This window comes from Cyanidioschyzon merolae, chromosome 7, assembly GCF_000091205.1.
Source record: "Cyanidioschyzon merolae strain 10D DNA, chromosome 7, complete genome".
NCBI classification, from domain to species: domain Eukaryota; phylum Rhodophyta; class Bangiophyceae; order Cyanidiales; family Cyanidiaceae; genus Cyanidioschyzon; species Cyanidioschyzon merolae.
The window spans coordinates 193,326-211,380 of record NC_010133.1 but is presented as its reverse complement, the minus strand read 5'-3'; the positions used below and the strand labels follow the sequence as shown (position 1 = coordinate 211,380).

Genomic DNA, 18,055 nt, shown 5'->3' with positions numbered 1-18,055 from the left:
GGAACTTGAGCGATCGTTTACTCTCTGAATAAATCGTGCAAGGCTTCCACAGGTCAATACAGTGTTCTTGAGCGTCGAGCTGGGTCCTGACGCTGTCATTACTTTTGGTTGTATGGCTCCTCCGCTCCGAAACACCACAGACTCTATGATCCCGAGCCCAGGAACAGCCAGAAACTTTTATCTGCTATCCGTTCAGAACTTTGGCTTCGCTATCTTCCTTCAGAGGTACTGTGAGGCCGTTCGTGCTCTTATGCCTGAGATGCAAACACACTGTCCACTCTTCTCATCAATTATCCTGAACGGGTCAGAAAGATTCTCGCAGACTGTTTCAGACATAGGTCCCACGAAGTACGTGCAGTTTGATATTCCGAAAGTATACATTGTTTGTGTTAGTATTGTCTCCATTCCCGTCTGGAAACCAGAAAACATGAGCGAACCCTCTATTCTCTTAGCGAAAGTGTTCGTATTCTCCACACTTGCCCGCAGAAACCAGCCACACTTCGCTGAGAATGTCGCTCGGGGCGGAAGCGTCTACGCTGATAAGGCGAGTCTTGATTTGACACACGAGAGGCTTATCTAATAGAAGCTTGGATACGCGATATAGCTCGCATTCGGAAAGAGAACCTGATCTGCTCCGGAAGGCTCTGTTCGGGGAAAACGTCGGGCCGGAAGTTGCAAAGGGGGGTGCATCAAGGTGCTGAAAACTCTTTGAATACGACGTGCATATTTCTGTGGTGGAGAACAACACGGTGAGCTCGGACGATCGGATGCGACTGTCGCACTCTGTGCAACATCCTCTTCCGACACCTTGCCATCTCGACCTCCACTGCCAGGACCAGCACGTCGATTGCCTTTATCGACACACAAGGATCCCTTCCGCTGATCCCTCCGTGTCTCGGCCTGCTAGGTGAGGCTAGAACGGCTACACGGTGCGCTTCATGAACAGCTCGAGACCGACGCGGATACGGTCTCGGTATGTGAGAGTGGTTTGCCACGTTTTGATACCATCGCTGTAGATATTCCGATCGCAGACCTGGCGCGGCGACGTGTTAAGTATCCTAAGATGCATGTATCCAAAGCCCTTATCCTACTACTTCGTTGTGTTGTCTCTTATGTCTAGAGCATCATTTGTCGATCGAAGTTTTGATTAAAAATTTTCAGGCGAATGTGGACACGTAAACGCTTTGCGTCCAGAACCCCGACGAAGAAGGACTGGCGCGGAGCGTAAATGCAGCAGATGCTGAGCGAGCTTTCCACCGAAGAGGTGCCATACGATGCATGACGGCGTCCTTCATATATCGGTTCCATGGATGCAAATGAGTCCGCTTGTCATTTTTGAGCATGGATATGGCATTTAAGAGTAGAGAAGACGGCATGGTCTGGATCGGACCGGGGAGAATAGGTCCGTATAAAACGCAGCTCAAAGTCGATCTGAGCTGGGTACTCCTTTACAGCTGTTACATGAGGAAAAGCGACATTGGCTCGGAGCAGACGACAAGAATGTGCGAAAGAGAAGCCATGAAATGTGTCTCGAGGAAGGGCTAGGGACTGAACGATCATGTCCGTTTGGCGATCTGTAGGTGACCACACGACCACATTGCGGCTTTGGTTGATATATTCGTCATGCTCCCGTGTCGATGCGTTAAAGACAGAGGTTTGCCCTCTCTGAGCACCCAAATAGAAGTATTACTATTCTCGCGAATGAATTCTCTTCGAGGGAGACGAACATTCGTGGCAACTATAGTTGTTGTTTGCGTTTAAATACAAAGTCGGTAGTGCTTGTTATTCGGAGCTCGAAGCTCTCCGTTTTGAGCGCGTCTTTCCGTTTATCATTCCGAATCTGTTCAACTCCGATAGAACCAACGATACTGAAACCTTCCACATTTTTGGCTGCTTTTGTAGCATTGCTAGGAGATCATATGGGATGGGGTGGAATGATTATGAGAGAGTCGTGCAGAAGGAGTTTCATGCAATCTGTTTTGGGCGAGCGTTGTTTAGGATAAGGACTGCTATATGGGTGGTTAATTCGTCTGGAGGCTGTAGAGTGACTCACTTGTAGATGTAAGCCATTTTGCCCAAGTTAGCAGAGACAGCACGAATTCTCTCCGCAGGTTTTCTCTAATGGAAAGACTACATTCCTGGAGCCGACCGGCCGTGAGAAAACAAGCAAAACTAACATAGCATGTGTGTTAAGGTGTTCCAGAAATCATGGCTCTGAGTATACCGACCGCTTCAACATACGTTGTTTGTGATGCAGAAAATGTCCCTGATCATGTAGGGTGAATATACACTCACCCACTGGCGCTTCCCAGCTTTTTTGACAGGACGCTTTCTGCCAGCATTAGTTTTTCCCTAAATTCTTCGAGCCTGAAAGGCTTGAGCACAAAGTTAGATTCCACCAGCTACTCGAGTCTCGTCTTCAGCAGCACACATTGTCTGATATTGATGGCGGCGTTTAGGTCTCGGTTCATGAACACCTTGCATTTATTGCCGCTGGATGAACTCATCTGTGCAAAGATTCTCAGAACTCGCACCCTCTCTAACAAAACAGTCTCGTCATCGTCTTGACAGGCAAAAGCATTTTCCGGCCTATATCCACTCTTCTTCTTCTCCGCTTGCACTTCTTCGCGCGACGGTGGGCAAGAAGAGGATTTTTTCGTTTTATTTCTTCAGCCGGTGATGACGAGCCTCCAGGATCCTCGACTTACATGCCAATACCTACGAGCAAAAAGGAGGCCGCCGAATAGTCCACTGCAGCTTGAGCAGATGCTGAGTTCTTTCTCTTCGAGCTCGATCGTACGTAAATCGAGCTCCCTCTCCACGAATACCCATATAGGCATCGACCGTTTCGTACGAAGGAAGTCTCATCGACTGAAGGAAAATGACGTCCTGCGCGCTTCATAACGACCGCAGCATTTCAGAGACTCTTTCGTCGCGATTTGGGTGCAAAATCACGGTGATGATATTGGCCATCATTTCCGACTGTATTCCGGAGCTTTTAGGACCACAAGAACAATGTGTTGGAAAGCAAGGACACCCGTGTTGGCAACCATCGTTGCGTTCGGTTCCCGTTAGGTGATCCACGGGTCGTTCTCTACAATGGACCGCAAACACGCTATGAGAATATCGCTTCTTGGCGGGAAGCGCGAGTTCTTGTTTCTTTCAGTGTTTCTCAACCATCTGAATACTGTGATATGACTTGTATGAATGAGGAATGCAGTCAAACTTGTACTATTCAGAAGAGAAAATAAATTCTGCAGGCAACTCATCTACGATCTATGAGGTAGATTGCACACTGATTTCGCTCGACTCATGCCCGTCGCAGCGGAAGGGGTACAGAGTGGAGTTGAAAGGCTACCCGAACACTAGCAGCTACGCACCACGCATGTAAGCGGATGTTTGCAGCGAACTTGCGGCAAGACGAGCACACGGAAGGCGCAACTGTGCGGAAGAAACGGTACATCAACGATGAAGCAAACAAAATGCAGCCGAACGGAAACGTGTGCAGACTCCTCTGCCGCTGCCGGTTCAAGTCCAGCACGCAGCGGCACGCAGTCGAGCTTGCACGCAGTCACTTCTCCAGGCGCCAAACGGGCGAGACGCTCCGCAAAGAGTGTCGACTTGATTGAAACCATAAGAGAAAGGAGTGCAAATCATGGTTACGCACCCACTAGAGCCAAAGAACTGCCAGGCGCCCTGGATCTCAACGCGTCAAGCTCGCCGAAGTCAGTTGAGTTTGCGGCTTTTAGTGGAAGCGTTGATTTTCTTCGCCAGCTTGAGGTTCTACAGGCGCAGTCGAAATCGCATATACTTGTAAGCCTTACTCAAAGAGGTAACCCGCTCTTGAAACACTTTCGGGACGTTCCGTGGAAGTTTGGGGAGTTCCGTTTCGCAGACTTTCTTCTGGGTAGCTATACCTGCGCCTTCTTCCTTTCAATGAAGTTTCACCTTCTGCGACCGGACTATATATACGATAGAGTTCGGAAGCTTGGACGAAGATCCTTCCGCTTGCGAATACTTTTGCTTCTGATGGACAGCGAGGGCGGCGTCTTCTTCGGTTCCGGAGCGAGTGAGGATGGAATCCCGGAGGGATCGCCACTCGCCAAGCTAGAGAAAATGTGCCTCATTCAAGAGCTGACTCTAATGGTGGCATGGAATCTGGACGAGGCAGCACGAATACTCGAGAGCTACAAAGTCCAAGAAGGTAAGGCATCGGACAGTTTACAAGGTCCGTTGCTGGGGCCCCGAGGCTCTGAGACGCGCATCGAAGGCTCCGGTGACTCGGTACAGCGAGGAGATCTGCTTTTCCATCGGGCAGCAGCGTTCCTTACAAACTCTCGCGCGGTGAATCGGGCGGATGCCGCAATTCTTCTGCGACATTTTGGCAGCCTACGCAGGGTGCTTACGGCTAGCGCAGAAGAGCTCGCATCTGTTCCTGGTATTGGCCCGCTTAAATCTGCAAGGCTGCACAAAACCTTTCACGAGCCTCTAGTGAAAGATGCTATTTAGAAACCGGCGGATGAGGGCTGATTTGGGAAACGCTTGCTTTATGTTTTTGTTGGTGCATGGGCTGTGTTTCTGATAAGGACATCAGGCAAAAACCAATATGTACAGAGTCTTGTGCTTTTCTGCTGCCGCAAGCTGACGAATCAGACGCTTCTCCCTAGCCGCAAGAGGAAATGGCGCGCTCCAGGGGACATGGGTGGACTCGTCGCTCACGCACCCTAAGAAACCGAATCCCACGACTTTCGCTGCATCCTGATCCGCTACGACGAAAGAGTCTATGGCCGGTTGCGGATTCTGAAAAATTCGGCCCAAGGCTGGGTCCCCTTGCTCGAATTCTTACCATTTACGCTGCTCAGTCGCATTAGAGACTTCCAAGCAATGAGCGATGCGGATATGACGCCAAAGAGCTCAAACGCTGTAGAGGCACATGGTATCGAGTTGATGAGTTGGAGAAGAAATACAATGGACCCCGTGCCGAAAAGAAAAACAACACAGGCCATATCATGGCTGGCCTTATCTCGCACGCCTCTCGCTAAGTACCCAGTAGCTCGCTTGACAAGGGATACGCCGTGCTTCCGCACGAACTCTATCTCCTCCGAGTCTCGCGCACGCCGTGCAGATTCAACAAAAGATTCTGGCCGAAAGCGTACAATCATCACAACATTCTGCAGATAAAATGGTGCGGAACGGAATTTATTCCTCCTTTGCTTTCGTTTAGAGCACGGTGCCGAGCCCAGAGGCACACCGTTGAAGCCGTTGCGCTGGAAGAAACGGTCTTTCTCTGTCCGTCGGGTTCTCCTGTTTATCATCGGTTTCGGGCAGATAAATCCCACTTTGTTTCCTTGCTTGTCGCCTATTGTTATTCCCCATACATGGGACACAAACATTGTAGCGTGTTCTGCTTGGTAGAACCCAGAACAAAGCGTCTCAGCACCATGAGCATGGCGTGCGTTTCAATGGCGCTGTCGCAGAAGCGACCCAGGGTACCGGCGCCGCGGCTGATCGAGCCGTTCAAAAATTCAAAAACGCACAGTCCCCAGGGATGGATTCCCGTTGTGCTGCTTTGGTGGGAGCACGCCGCTTATGTTCGCAGAGCAGCTTCGGCAACTTGAGGCCCCCGGTCCAATGTCTGCGACCACTTTGTCTGCGACGAAGTGGCAGCCGAACCCAAGGAGGATGTCCTTGGGCCCGGGGGCGCGTCTGCAGACGACGGCTTTCGACTGCGAGAACACAGTTCCGCGAACGCCAGCAAGCACGATGAAAAGCGTTAAGTCTGTTTCATATGGGGTCACTGGCATGCGCACCGATCCGAGACCTCTCTCCGATCGACAGTATATGCAAGCTTGCATGAAGAGTTTAATTTGCTATTTGACAGAGCACCACTATGACCATCCGGTTTCTCTGAAGACTCTGTCGAGCCCTTCGGCAAAGGATTTTCAGTCCATTTTTACTTTTCTGATTCGACGGCTTGACCCGCATTTTCAGTGGACGTCCAAGTTCGAGGACGAAGTTCCGGTCTTGCTGAAGCGCTTGAAATACCCTTTTAACGTGAGCAAGTCTGCGCTCTATGCGGTAGGGTCCCCACACACTTGGCCAACGCTGCTCGGGTGCTTGGCCTGGCTCGTGGAGCTGCTGATTTTCGATGTGGAACACAGCGCTATCAAAACTCGGCAGATGAAGCGCATCATGTTTTCTGTCGGTATTCTCGATGGAGCGGCCGATCCCGAGGCAGAGACAACTGCTGACGACGAGGCATCCATCGAATTAAAAGCGCGAGCAGATGAGGAGGTTTTCTTCGAATACGTCTCTGCCACATATTCTTCATTCCTCGCAGGCTCGGACGATTTTGAAGAGTTTGACAATGAGCTCGAAGGAGTATTTAGCTCCCGCAATTCGGCTGCAACTTCTCGCTCGCGCGACCTTGAACTTCAGATGCAAAACCTCGAAAATCAGCTACAGCGAGCACAGTTGGCGGTTTCAGAGAATGAGTCCCGGATCTCTGACCTGAGCCAACGAAGGGAAGATTACCTTTCGGATATCGAGAAATTTCGGAAACTCATTGCACAGTTGACGGCCCACAAGAGTATGCTGGAGAAAAAATTAGCCGAGCGCGAAGAGGAAGTCCAGGAAAAAGCCAGAGAGGTCACCAGTCTTATAGAGCAACTGAAAGGACTCAAAGACAAAATGGAAGCGCAGCAAAACTTATCCATCGACGTAGAGCGTATATCGCGTCGCCGTCGCGAACTGCGAGCGGCGCTCGACCGCGCCCAGCAAAAGCGCGAAGAAGAAGAAGCACGTCGAAAAGAACTTTTGTGCGACAAGGAGACATTGCAAGGCAAGATAGATGAGCTTTTGCGCCGGATTCACGCGCTTGTGGAACGCGTTGGAGTCCAGGAAACACGCACACTCAACGGTGTTCTGCCCTCTACGATCGACAAGAACATTAGCAGTGCCGACGCTCAAAAAATTCATTCTACTATACAGGATGCCTTGCGTGAGCATATGCAACAGGTAACTGAGAACCTGGAGAGATTGAATAGCGAAGTACTGGAGTTGCAAGACGCGATCCGCATGGTGGAGGAGAAAATATTACTACAGCGCGAAAACAATCGCGTCCTTACAGCTAAGCTCCAACGGCTCGAAAATACCTACAATGCCGAGCGCGAGTCTCTCGCTAAGAGACTCGCAGACGCTTCGGAGAAGAATGCTCGAATCCAAGAGGAAATTTGCGATCTTCGAAACAATATCCAGGAAACCGTAGCGAACAGCCAGAAAGCCATAGAGCATGCAAGAACAGAATGGCGAACGCTTGCTGCGAGCACACAGGCTGAATACGATTCGGCAAATGATTCCCTTCTTCTGGTAGTTGAGCGATTAACGGATCACAAGGTCTTTATTCAGAACAATCTTGCCACGCTTCATCGCAAATATAGTAGCATATTGGCCGCCGTCTCGGAAAATGAGATCGACGGTACGGTTACAAGAGCCGGTACAGACGAAACATCCTGTGACGCGTCGCCCTCGTTGCTTGAGCCGGCGTTCCAGTCTCTGCGCCTCCAGAAAAAGGCAGAATCGTCGGATATCCGTATTCAACAGCAACGCGAGCCGGAACATCAATTTGACGAGAACGTTCCTCCGAACCAGCTGATGGTTTAATGATCAGCACTGAAGAAAATCTCTCGTATGCGCGGCTGTGAGCTTCATCTGCAGAGGTCTTGCACCAAAGCGCTCTATGAACCTTACGGCGCTGTGGCATCAGAAAAAGTTGCCCACTCGCCCGTTGTAGTGCACTGCTCAGGCCCCTGGATGCGACATAACTCTTGTACAACCGTGTAAATGCGTGCTCCCGACCTTCTTAGCTTGCGAGCATTGCGCTGCACAGCAAAACGGCCGAGGCGCACTTGCTCACGACAGATAAACACTATTTCCGTGGCTTTTCTACATCCACGTGAGTATAATGTAGAACAGGTCCAACAACATATCTTAGGCAAGTACTAAAGTTTGGGTCTCTTCCCTCTGTAGTCTACATCAGCCTCTCCGGGATTTTTCTGATGCTTTCCTTTTCTGCTAGCGTATCGCCCGCGTTCAATACGACGGTTTTCCCTTTCCTTCCAATTCTGTAGTCACCTCTCAAAGGACGCTGATGGCAGCGTTCGAGCGTCAATTTCGCATCCTCTGGCAGTTTTTCACGCATTTTGCAGTCTTTTACGTCAATTGTGTTTCACCCCGAGATGCGTTTAATCAATTGTTTTGTCGCGGTGCATAGCAGACGTCTCCGAAGTTCTTTCATTTGAAGAAATGAAAAATCCAAGGGAAAGATATGGACCTATAAATCGCGGAACCTGGACGGCGGTTATAGCCGAGTGCCATAGAAAAAACGGAAAAAAGCCTCTTCTCGGTGATCGTCGAGCAAATAAGAGCAAGTGACGAAGACGAGGAAGAAGAACGAAAGTCTGCCTAGAGGAGATTGTACTCGGACAGAGCGCTCGAGTTCGAGGAATCGATGCATTGGTGCGTACCACCAGAAGCAACAAACGCTTTCAGTTCCTGAACCGATACTTTAACGCTGCCAGCTTTTTTAGGATATGCCCAGTGCTGAAGACGAGATCATGAGAGCTGACGCGATCTAACTTTGTAGAGCAGCCTCTCAGGTTCGAGGTTTACACGGAGAATCTGGAGCTCATTGCAGAGTGCTGGTCGAAGGCAGCCGGGAGGCGTTTGCACGTCTATATCAATTTATCCCATGGGCGTGCAGCGTTTTCGCCCCACGGTGCTCGCCAGACAGTCCTGAAGTCTAAGAAATATACATAAATGTAAATATATGGCCCATGGATGTGCTCGCGCGATTCAGAACGCATGTGGACATCCTACGCTCATCACCTCTTGCGTACTTCGATTAGCGTTGGACTACGTACTCTGTGGAGCGACGCCGCAAGGCAGTAAAATGCGAGACGCCTTCGTAGTTCCAGGTTTGCCGCGCTTCTTTGGAATTCGATGTTCAGCGTGTACCAGCTCGTACGGTACCGGAAAGTCCTCGTTTGCCGCTGCTCGCAGCCGCGCTGCTTGCTCGGCGGCGCAGGACACACTGCCGCACCAGGGAAGCACGTGGCTGGGTCAGCGGGTTTTCGCGCAAGCACACAGGCACCAGCGTGAGTGCTTGAATGGTTTCGAAGAAGAAGGGGGCTCTAACAGGTGTGCGCTGCCCTGCCCAGTAGGGCCGAAAACTGAACGATTTCGCTTGGCGGCGAATTTGCAACCGCCTCAGGGGAGTTCCGGCCAGGGGCCTAAAGACAACGACGATGAACGCGAGGAGAACAGAAACCGGGCGGAGGATAAAGGGGACGATGAGGACGACAATGATGATAACAATTTTGTCTTTGATGGTGACGAGGAAACGCTCAAGTGGGCACTTCGTCAGATTGTGGACAACGCGAAACGACTGGTCCGGACTGAGGCTGCGGCAGGTCGCAAAATAACGAGCCTCCTGGAGTACGTGCGCGTTTACGAGGACTTGGAGAATTTGAATGACGTTGATGGTATCTCAAAGGACGTCCCTGAAGATACGAAGGAAGCCTTCAAGCGAACAGCTCTCGGCATATTGGGCACGCTACCTCAGGAAGGGTTCGAAATCCAAATTACGACGAATCGGGAAGCCTTTTCGAAGCTTCTCCTCTCCAGCATGATGACTGGTTACATGTACCATGCCGCAGAAGTCCGAATGCGCATGGATGAGAAATTTGACATTTTCTCGTGGACGATGGGCTTAAAGCCTGCCGAAAACTCCTCATCCGAACGGTCGGAAAAGAAAGCCGATAATGGCTCGAAAGATCGGATTGAAAAAGAGCGCAAGGTAGTCGGCGGGAAGGTGCTCATCCACGGCCGCGAAATGTCTGCGGAAGAGTATATCGAGATGCTGGAGAGCCGCCTCGGCCTATATCTGACGGATCGCATCATGCTCCTCGATTATATGCGTCAGATCGGAGTGGAGCGACTAGTTGCGCTCCAATCTGATCTGCGGGGTGAAGTCACGGAAACAATGCATGAACTTGTACGGTCCGTAGTTGGAAAGCTCGGCGGGGATGTGGTGGGAGGTCTGTTTTCCGGAGGCGAGAATATTGTACGGAACCGCATTCTTACAACTCTCTTTGGAAAGAGTAACGAAACATCCGACAAAGAGTCCAGCGGCATTCCCCACTACAAGGGCGTCTCTGTGACTATCGTCAGTAGCCGGGAGTATCTGGCGCACCTTATCCTGTGGGCCCTCGCTGTTGGCTATCGGATTCGGGGGATCGAGACACTCTTGCAAGTCCAGCAGTCCTGCGCTGTACGCGTCGGTGAAGAGGAAGCTGCGTAGTTCCTAGCTCGATGCATCCCGCTCGCGGATGTACCTTTTCATAGTAAAGATACTATTCCATTATTTTACTGGGGCGCATTGTTATCCGACCCAGAATCACCGCTCAAGAAGCGATCCCAGCGCTCTTCCTGTCGAACCCGACTTATGTAGGATCGCGTTGCGTTCACTGCAAAGAGGGCAGCTAGCGCGCCGAGAATCAAGGATACGTTGATATCTCCAAGATATGGCAGAGCTATGTTGGTATCCACTGTGGCAGCTCCGACTGCCAGAGCTGCTGCAATGATTGTCGTCCGGTTCGTCTCCATCGCGGCACTCTGCCTTCTTAATAATCTCTCCAGTTCTGTGTTTCGCGAGCGAACGACGATATCTCCATTCTGAATTCTTTGCATCGAATTTTCCAGTTGCTCCAGTCGATTTGGGAGGCTCACAATGTTGCGAATTGTCTTGTCATTCAGCCAGCGCCGGAGGCTCTGAGCCTGACTGCGACGTCGCAGAAGAGCGAAACCATATGGCTGGGCGATTTGTCCAAAAGCAAAGCCCGGATCAAGTGCTTTGCAAAGGCCCTCGAGCGTTGTGAAAGCTCGCAGCACGAAAGTGAAAGTTGCCGGCAAACGAAACGGCCGGTCGTATGCGAGTGAATACAGATCCTCACCAATCGCTTGCACTGTCTGGCTGCGCACAGGGCGACTCCCGAGGGAGTTCAAAAAGAACTGGATAGTTCTTCGAACTGGTGTCGGATCTCGGGGCGGAACAAGCGCCCCCAGTTCGATCAGAAGCTTCATCACAGTGTCCGCATCCTTATCCACAACCGCCGCCAGGAGCATGACAATGCGCTCCTTGATATTCGAGGGCAATGTACCCATCATGCCGAAATCATAGTAAATCAGCACCTCGCCGGGCGCAACGGCCAAATTTCCGGGATGAGGATCTGCATGGAAGAATCCGCTACCGAGAATTTGAAAGAGATATGCTTCTGCGACCCTTTTTGCGATTCGAGGGAGGTTATAGCCCATGGCCTGGAACTCCGCTACATTGCTAATTTTGATTCCGGGCAGATACTGCTGCACGAGCACGCGCTGCGTTGTGTACTCCCAAAAAACTTTTGGAACACGTACCCATTCAATATTTCTGAAATTTTCTCTGAAACGGTCCGCAGAGCGACCTTCTTCAATGTAGTCGATTTCGCGTAACAATACATTTTTGCACTCTTCAAATATTCCCGGCCAATCTCTCGTAGGACCTCCGAGCTGAGACGATCGTTGCGCAAAATCCGCGAGTGACTTGAGCAAGCGCAGATCAATATCAAACAGTTCTCGCAGCTGGCGTCGCTGAACTTTCACAACGACGTATTCTCCAGTCGACCGCAAGCGAGCAAGATGAACCTGACCCAGGGAAGCTGCTGCTATTGGCTCGTCCTCGAAGTAGGAGAATATTTCTCCAATGTTTCCAGACTTGATCCCGAGCTCTGTAAGGATAATTTTCTTCGCGACTTCCGCCGGGAATGGTGGAACGCTATCCTGCAATTTTGAGAGCTCATCAACCACCTCCGCTGGGAAGAGATCTGAGCGTGCACTGAATAACTGGCCTGCCTTAATAAAAGTCGGTCCTAACCGAATCAGCTCCTCGCGCACCCAGGCGGCGATCGCTCGGCGTCGCTCTTTTCGCTTCGCCTCGAGTTCCTCTCGGGATCCAACTATTCCGTAGGTCCAACGCCATTTCGCAAGCTGTGTTGTCAACCAAAACTGAGCAGCAAAGTCCCAAATGTCGAGCGAGCGAAGGAAAGGCTGCGGCGTCCATTCAAGCGGCCTTGTAGAGAGTCCACGCTTTTTCTGAAAACCCATCGGCGACTCATATTCAACTGGAAGGCTGCGTTGCAGCAACAAATAACCTCTGGCATCGACAGTTGGTCCGTGCTGTGCTGCAGGCACTTCAGTGCGCTGGTCGAACTTCGGAAAAGTGCTATCTACAGAAGCCGGCTGCGAACCATTCAGTCTCGCAAGCCGGCTAGGCTGCTTGGAAAGCATTCGGAATGCTTCCAGCACGCGCGCAGGATCTGAACCCCTCTCACGATCGCTTTCAAACAGCAGAGAAAGATTGATCTCTGTGTCGGCTGCATCTTCCACAAGCTCAGGATTCGATGCAGACTCCACTGTACGTCTCTGTTCACGCACAAGCTCTGCTATTTTTCGCGTTACCTTAAGCGTGCGGCTTGCTGTACGCGCATCGAAGCGCCTGTCCTGTAGCGGACCAACAGTTGGACTGCTCTCATCAAACTGCAACGATAAACACCAAACCCGGCGCTTTAGCTTTATTGAAGAAGTGCATTCCTTACGTTTTGCAGAGCTGCTACAGCATTTTCGGAATCCCCCTGGATATTTACCAAGGAAGTTCGGCGACACAAAAAAGACACCGTTCTCCATTGGTAGAGCGGAAATATTGTGAATCGCGAAGCAAAGCGCGTAATCACGTTTCGGGCCGAGACGCGTCGCCAGTGGTGATTTGTCATAGCATCCCGAGCGGAAATCCGAACTGGCGTTCATAGCTCCGTCTCAGATTTCAGTGGAACACTGAATCGCTCTGTGTGTCCCGGCCCGTAGATTTTTCCAATTTTTTAGTTGGACGACATCAGCGTCTGATGTGCAGCCCTAAGAGCGTATGGATATATATGCAGTCAAAGATTCTCGGGAGTCTTTGTGGGGTGCTTCCTTCCAGCCTTTGCCGCAGGAATTCGCCAGATCGCCGGAATCAAGATGATTCTCGACTTCCTCGAATACGGCTTCTTAGAATAACCGATACCATTATCGAATTTATATACGAGAGCCTCCATTCTTCTTGTTTGCATAAATGGGTTGCGCTCATCTCAAGAGTTCTTCAAGTTTTCGATCTTTCAGAATCATTTCAACTCGTGCGCACTGCAATTCGTGCTATTTGATTGACGAGGAAAATAACTGGACGTATTCCCTTGGCGACTTCTTCATGGGCTCCTGCCGAAAGCGCTCTGAAATTGTAACGAAAAATTACCGCCTCCCCTCGAAATCTCAACACACGTGTCTTTGTGGCCAGCTACGTAATGGCGTTCGACAGGAACGTAGTAGCTTTCACTGGGTACGCTCCCAGAGTTCCCTTCTCTATTGTTTAATTCAAAAAGTTTTTTGAACTCGGACTTCAGTGATCTTGGAGATCATGTCCAGTGGAAAGTTCATCACCATTTGCAAGACGGGAGCATGGACGGATCGAAATTTCTCGACGTGTTCTTGAGTCTGTACATCCCTTCGAGTACTCCTTTCATCATGTAAAACGTCGCGTTCCAAAATCCTCCATCCAATAAAACAGCGTGCTCATGTTTCTGGAGCCGACAGAGTATTCGACGAGAAGATCGCAAAGAAGCCCATGGTCGTAGGGTACGGCACTGGACGCGAAAATGATGGACGGCATCGAGGGGAACCTCGATATCCACCAACGGTTTAGTCCGAGCGATGAAGCTAGTTTTCACGGGCGATAGAGCGGCGTCCGGAGGAAGTGTGATCGCACATGGGAACGCCTGACTGCAGTCGGGTGCCATTGTTGCAAGAGGCGACAATGAGGCTGTGCATAGATCAGATGCGAATCGAAAGCGCAGTGTTGATAGCACTTGTCGCTTGTGCTCAAAAGCGTATCACCTGCAGCCACACATAACGAAATAGGGACTTATTGCTACCACCAACAACCTGCGACTGATGGCAATGGTTGTGGAGAGAAAGGAGAGACTGAGGTATCGAAATTCGGATACAAGAGATCGAAAGGAATCAGTAACAGGAAAAGTCCGCAAATCTGCTGTTGTCAGTTTGAAGAGACTCAAACTTTTTTGTGGAAGCTCGAGTTAGGGGACCACTTTTGAGTCTGACGTGAGTGTCAGTGGGCGAGCTATCGGCAGAGCGTCCTGACAGTCTGCAACCCGTTTACGGGCAAGAGGCAAGAACTAATGGCTTGCATCTGGAAAGCGAAAGAACCCGCAACGTTGAGTCCCACGTAGGTGCCGAGAAGTAATTGTGAACAGGTGGTTCGCCGGCGGACAGAGACCTTCTTCAGCGGCCTTGCAATGACTTGTGTGCGAAACGAACTGTTGAGTTAGACGACGTGCATACTGTGAACACGGGACGAGGTCTCCAGCGGGCAACACTGGAAACCGCAGCGAAACATGTCACCTCGCACGGCGCTCACCATATCTAGGTTCCCTTGAACGCAGTACCTATTCAGAAAGTCTCCGTACTCGCACGTTGAAGAGGCGAACCATGTGTTTGTATTCGCTATATATTGCTTTATGCTCTCGAGGCTATTAGGGTTGCCCGATAGGCGCAGGCCTTGATTGCTGTAAAACGCCCGAAGTGTCCTGTGCTCCCGTATCTGAGGCGCGGCACTCCGCTTAGTGCTCTGGCCATGGTTTGAGCGCATGTCACTTCCGAGAGTGCAGCGTTTCCGCATGCTCCGTGCGTGTGGTAATCTGGGACCATTCTGATGGAACAGTTGCTTGATTGATGCAGCTTTCGTGCTTATGAATATTGGGGAATGGCCTGTTTGGCTCTGTAACGAACCCGCACGAGTAGAACCTAGATGAAGTGACAACTTCAGGGTCGTTCTTGTTCCGGTGCCGAAATCGCAAAACAACGAGCAATTGCATACGCCCAGGCCGGAAACATGCTGTACAGGGTATCAAAAGTTTACTGAACGCTGTTCGGAGGAGTATGTTCGCTTCGGCCTAGATATGGTGCCTATCTAAACAGCGAGTCAATAAAGCGGAAGCAGAAACTGCAGAAGAAGCAGTTGAATCGGCAAGTATACATATAAGCTAGCACTAGAGTTGGTTCGATCTCTCGTCTAAAGCGGTCAGGCATGCCAGCAGAGGTTTGGCGACACGGATTGAAGTGCCTTCTCGTAAACGTAGGAACAGCTTACCGACGAGTCTGCATGATCAAACTCGACATAATCTGTCATTTTGGATGGGACGTATGCGAGTTTTCTGCCGGGAATTTCGTAAAGCGACTTGTGCAGAATCGGGTCGGAAATGATGCCTCTGAACAACATCCGCAAAATCGCATCAGAGCGGGCGCGAAATCGAACTCGCACCGAGTACTTCGTAATTTAACGCATGGTTGCCCGTATGGATTCCTCGATGGCCTTTCGAATCAGCTCCTCTTCTTTTGCTCGTTCTTTATCAGAGGATATTCCAGAGGTTCTTTCTAGACCCTTACGAAGGATATGCTCTCGGAGACTTGCACTCAAATCCAGAGGCACGTGATCAAGCAGCGGCGTCCGACCTCTGGGTAGGAAAACGTGCGTCCCAAACTGCATCGAAAGAAAATCTTCAGTACTTCGTACGCAGCTACAGTAACGATCGTAGATATGCAGGCAAAATATGGCGTGATGAGTCCCCAGAGCATGAAAACTTTCTAGAACTCGATTCATGCCTCGATTAACTTCTGGAATGAGCCCGCCCAATTCTTCTAGTAAGAGTTCTGAAACAGCGCAAGTTAGATCGTTGAGTCGCGAGCCGTCTGCAAGGCGCACAGCAACAAGAGCGTCCAGCTGATCGAGAAGAATCGGCAGGACTCTAATGGCGTCGACGAGAGCAAGGCTCTCAATACTTGCACCTGGAATAGAGGCAACTGCCGCCATTTGAGCACTCTCAGCCGGCTGGGTAGAATAATTTGTTGCTTGTTGGGGTGGAGCCCTCCTGAGTTCACCACTCGCCGAGCCCAGTATTATGGGTCCTGAGGCGCACTCTCTCGGTGTCACGACTCGCACTGGGGCTCCAGAGCTCACTGCCTTGCGAGTCCCTGGATGTTCAAAAACGACTCGCATCGCTTGGTAGGCGATTACCTTTTCCCTCAGATAAATGGCATATTTTCGTACGAACTGTGCATACACGAAGTCAGGCCCGATAAGTCGTTCAGCAGACGTAAAACAAGTGGCCGAGTCGCTAAGCAGTAACTCTGCTAGCCGTTGGTTTCCCTCCCTCAGGATGTAGTGGATAACGAAAAGCGTCTTGCAGACGACCATCCAGGAATCACTAATCGATAGTCTTTGGAACAAGTACTCATAAACCTCAGGCACGCACACGAAGGAGTCTGCTCCGAAGGAAGCGAGTTGAGTGCTGAGCAAGATCCGTTGCAGGTGTTTCCAAGGCGGGCGTGAAGGCTGGTCCGAAGTCGCTTTAATTACTGATCTTCGCAGTTTATTTCTGCTGAGATGAGTCCACGCCCGGGTGGCCAAGTCCGTTGCCTTTAAAGAAAGCGGCATATGATCTGAAACGGTGTGCAATCTAAAGGGGCGCGGCGCTGTACTGCGGTTCGAAACATACATCGTAAGTTGAGTGCAAAATTCGAACGACATTGTCTTTTGATCGCTAACGCGCTTAGTATCCATTGGATATCAACTTTATGAACGCATTTACCTCTCTTCTTCATGTGCAACGATTTTGAATTGCAAATGAAATCAGCACATGGTTGTAAGCCCGAAAACATGACCATCTTCTTTGCAATAAATCGGAAGGCCCGGGCGAAGGTCTTGTTCTGTAATATATCCCGAACGCTTTCGCTCTTACTGCAGCCAGCGCTGAGTCTCTCTCTACCGCAAAGGTGCCCTGTCGAGCTGAGCACCCAAGCAGAGGTGCTCACACTTGTGCGTGCGCTTTGATTTGAAGTCTCCGATAAGGCTCTGTTGCACTGCTGGAAGGTATATCAGTTCATTTCTGAGACCATGTAATTTTGAAATTGTCAGGCGACATCTGCCGACCTAGCCTCTCGACAATTGAGGAAAGGGGCTGCTGTTCTCATCCCAAGATGAGTGAAATATAGATTCAGCGAACTATACGGTGATGCTATTGTAAACAGCTGAGATGCGCATTTCCTAGCAACTCGAGTTATGATGCGCGGAGCGCACAGCGTTTTTGTTCACCTTTCCGAGTATCAATTGCTGCAGGAGCTCTTTAGCAAGTGCTCCATTTTGCAGAAGGCAACAAACTTTGATGTCCATGCGACGCGTCGTGGTCAATTCATTAGATAAGCGATAACTAGGTTCCCGAGTTTTGTTGTGCTTCGCTTAAGTTGCCACAGAGCTTTCGCAGTCTATAGATCAAATCATGGACCCTGTAAATTGAAACTGCGGCGGAGTGTTTCCAGGATAACTGGCCGTATGCAAATGAGATAGTGGGCCCTGTGACCTGGGTTCACTGGAAAATACCTGATGAAATCTTGAACATATTCCAAGCACCACCACTATTCACATGCTCCCCTTCCCTTTGGCTTGAGAATATGCAAGAGGCACCACTTCATGATAGATAGAGTCCCAGCGGGAATATCCGACCAGGAAGGTAAACGCAGACAGAGTCGCTGCAAAAACCATGCGCGTAAATTTCTTGCTTGAAGATATCGATTCTAACACCCTTGGGTCATGAGGTCTTCAAGTGGCTGCTGTATTCGGCGACTAAAATCATCTCGGAAAATGCAACATTCACAAATTCCACCGGTGACCTATTTTCGCAACGCCTGACGAACAGCTACGTGGCAGAGAATATTACTAAATGAATTCGCGGTTTCATTCTGATGCTGCGAACGCTGTTCCCGACCATAGCTCACTTCCCAAGTGCTGAAGGCGAAACACCATGCAAAGCATCACACTAACGAACAAAAGAAAAAATTCCTCACACCCAGAGAGACC

General features: G+C 50.4%; 6 protein-coding genes and 1 non-coding gene across 7 annotated transcripts, besides 1 other annotated feature; 3 read left to right on the top strand and 4 right to left on the bottom strand.

Annotated features, from left to right (window-relative positions):
- Positions 1–3,468: 3,468 nt before the first annotated feature.
- Positions 3,469–4,509, top strand: CYME_CMG079C (similar to DNA excision repair protein ERCC-1; the record flags this gene model as incomplete). Its single annotated transcript, XM_005535829.1, has 1 exon — positions 3,469–4,509. The coding sequence occupies one exon, from the start codon at positions 3,469–3,471 to the stop codon at positions 4,507–4,509; it is 1,041 nt and encodes a 346-aa protein (XP_005535886.1).
- Positions 4,510–4,781: 272 nt separating this feature from the next.
- On the bottom strand, positions 4,782–5,393 carry CYME_CMG224C (hypothetical protein; the record flags this gene model as incomplete). Its single annotated transcript, XM_005535828.1, has 1 exon — positions 4,782–5,393. One exon carries the CDS (start codon positions 5,391–5,393, stop codon positions 4,782–4,784), a length of 612 nt encoding a protein of 203 aa, XP_005535885.1.
- A 196-nt stretch (positions 5,394–5,589) lies between these two features.
- Positions 5,590–7,662, top strand: CYME_CMG078C (hypothetical protein, conserved; the record flags this gene model as incomplete). Its single annotated transcript, XM_005535827.1, has 1 exon — positions 5,590–7,662. One exon carries the CDS (start codon positions 5,590–5,592, stop codon positions 7,660–7,662), a length of 2,073 nt encoding a protein of 690 aa, XP_005535884.1.
- CYME_CMG077T lies at positions 5,848–8,730 on the bottom strand. Its single transcript, XR_002461273.1, has one exon. It is a non-coding gene; the product is annotated as a hypothetical transcript (transcript).
- A 220-nt stretch (positions 8,731–8,950) lies between these two features.
- Positions 8,951–10,360, top strand: CYME_CMG076C (hypothetical protein, conserved; the record flags this gene model as incomplete). The annotated part of the gene is made up of 1 exon (XM_005535826.1): positions 8,951–10,360. The coding sequence occupies one exon, from the start codon at positions 8,951–8,953 to the stop codon at positions 10,358–10,360; it is 1,410 nt and encodes a 469-aa protein (XP_005535883.1).
- A 65-nt stretch (positions 10,361–10,425) lies between these two features.
- Positions 10,426–12,780, bottom strand: CYME_CMG075C (unknown kinase with aarF domain; the record flags this gene model as incomplete). Its single annotated transcript, XM_005535825.1, has 1 exon — positions 10,426–12,780. One exon carries the CDS (start codon positions 12,778–12,780, stop codon positions 10,426–10,428), a length of 2,355 nt encoding a protein of 784 aa, XP_005535882.1.
- Positions 12,781–14,010: 1,230 nt separating this feature from the next.
- Positions 14,011–15,388: a sequence feature (possible transcribed region).
- Positions 15,389–15,478: 90 nt separating this feature from the next.
- On the bottom strand, positions 15,479–16,762 carry CYME_CMG073C (probable clathrin coat assembly protein AP180; the record flags this gene model as incomplete). Its single annotated transcript, XM_005535824.1, has 1 exon — positions 15,479–16,762. The coding sequence occupies one exon, from the start codon at positions 16,760–16,762 to the stop codon at positions 15,479–15,481; it is 1,284 nt and encodes a 427-aa protein (XP_005535881.1).
- Between the last annotated feature and the right edge of the window lie 1,293 nt (positions 16,763–18,055).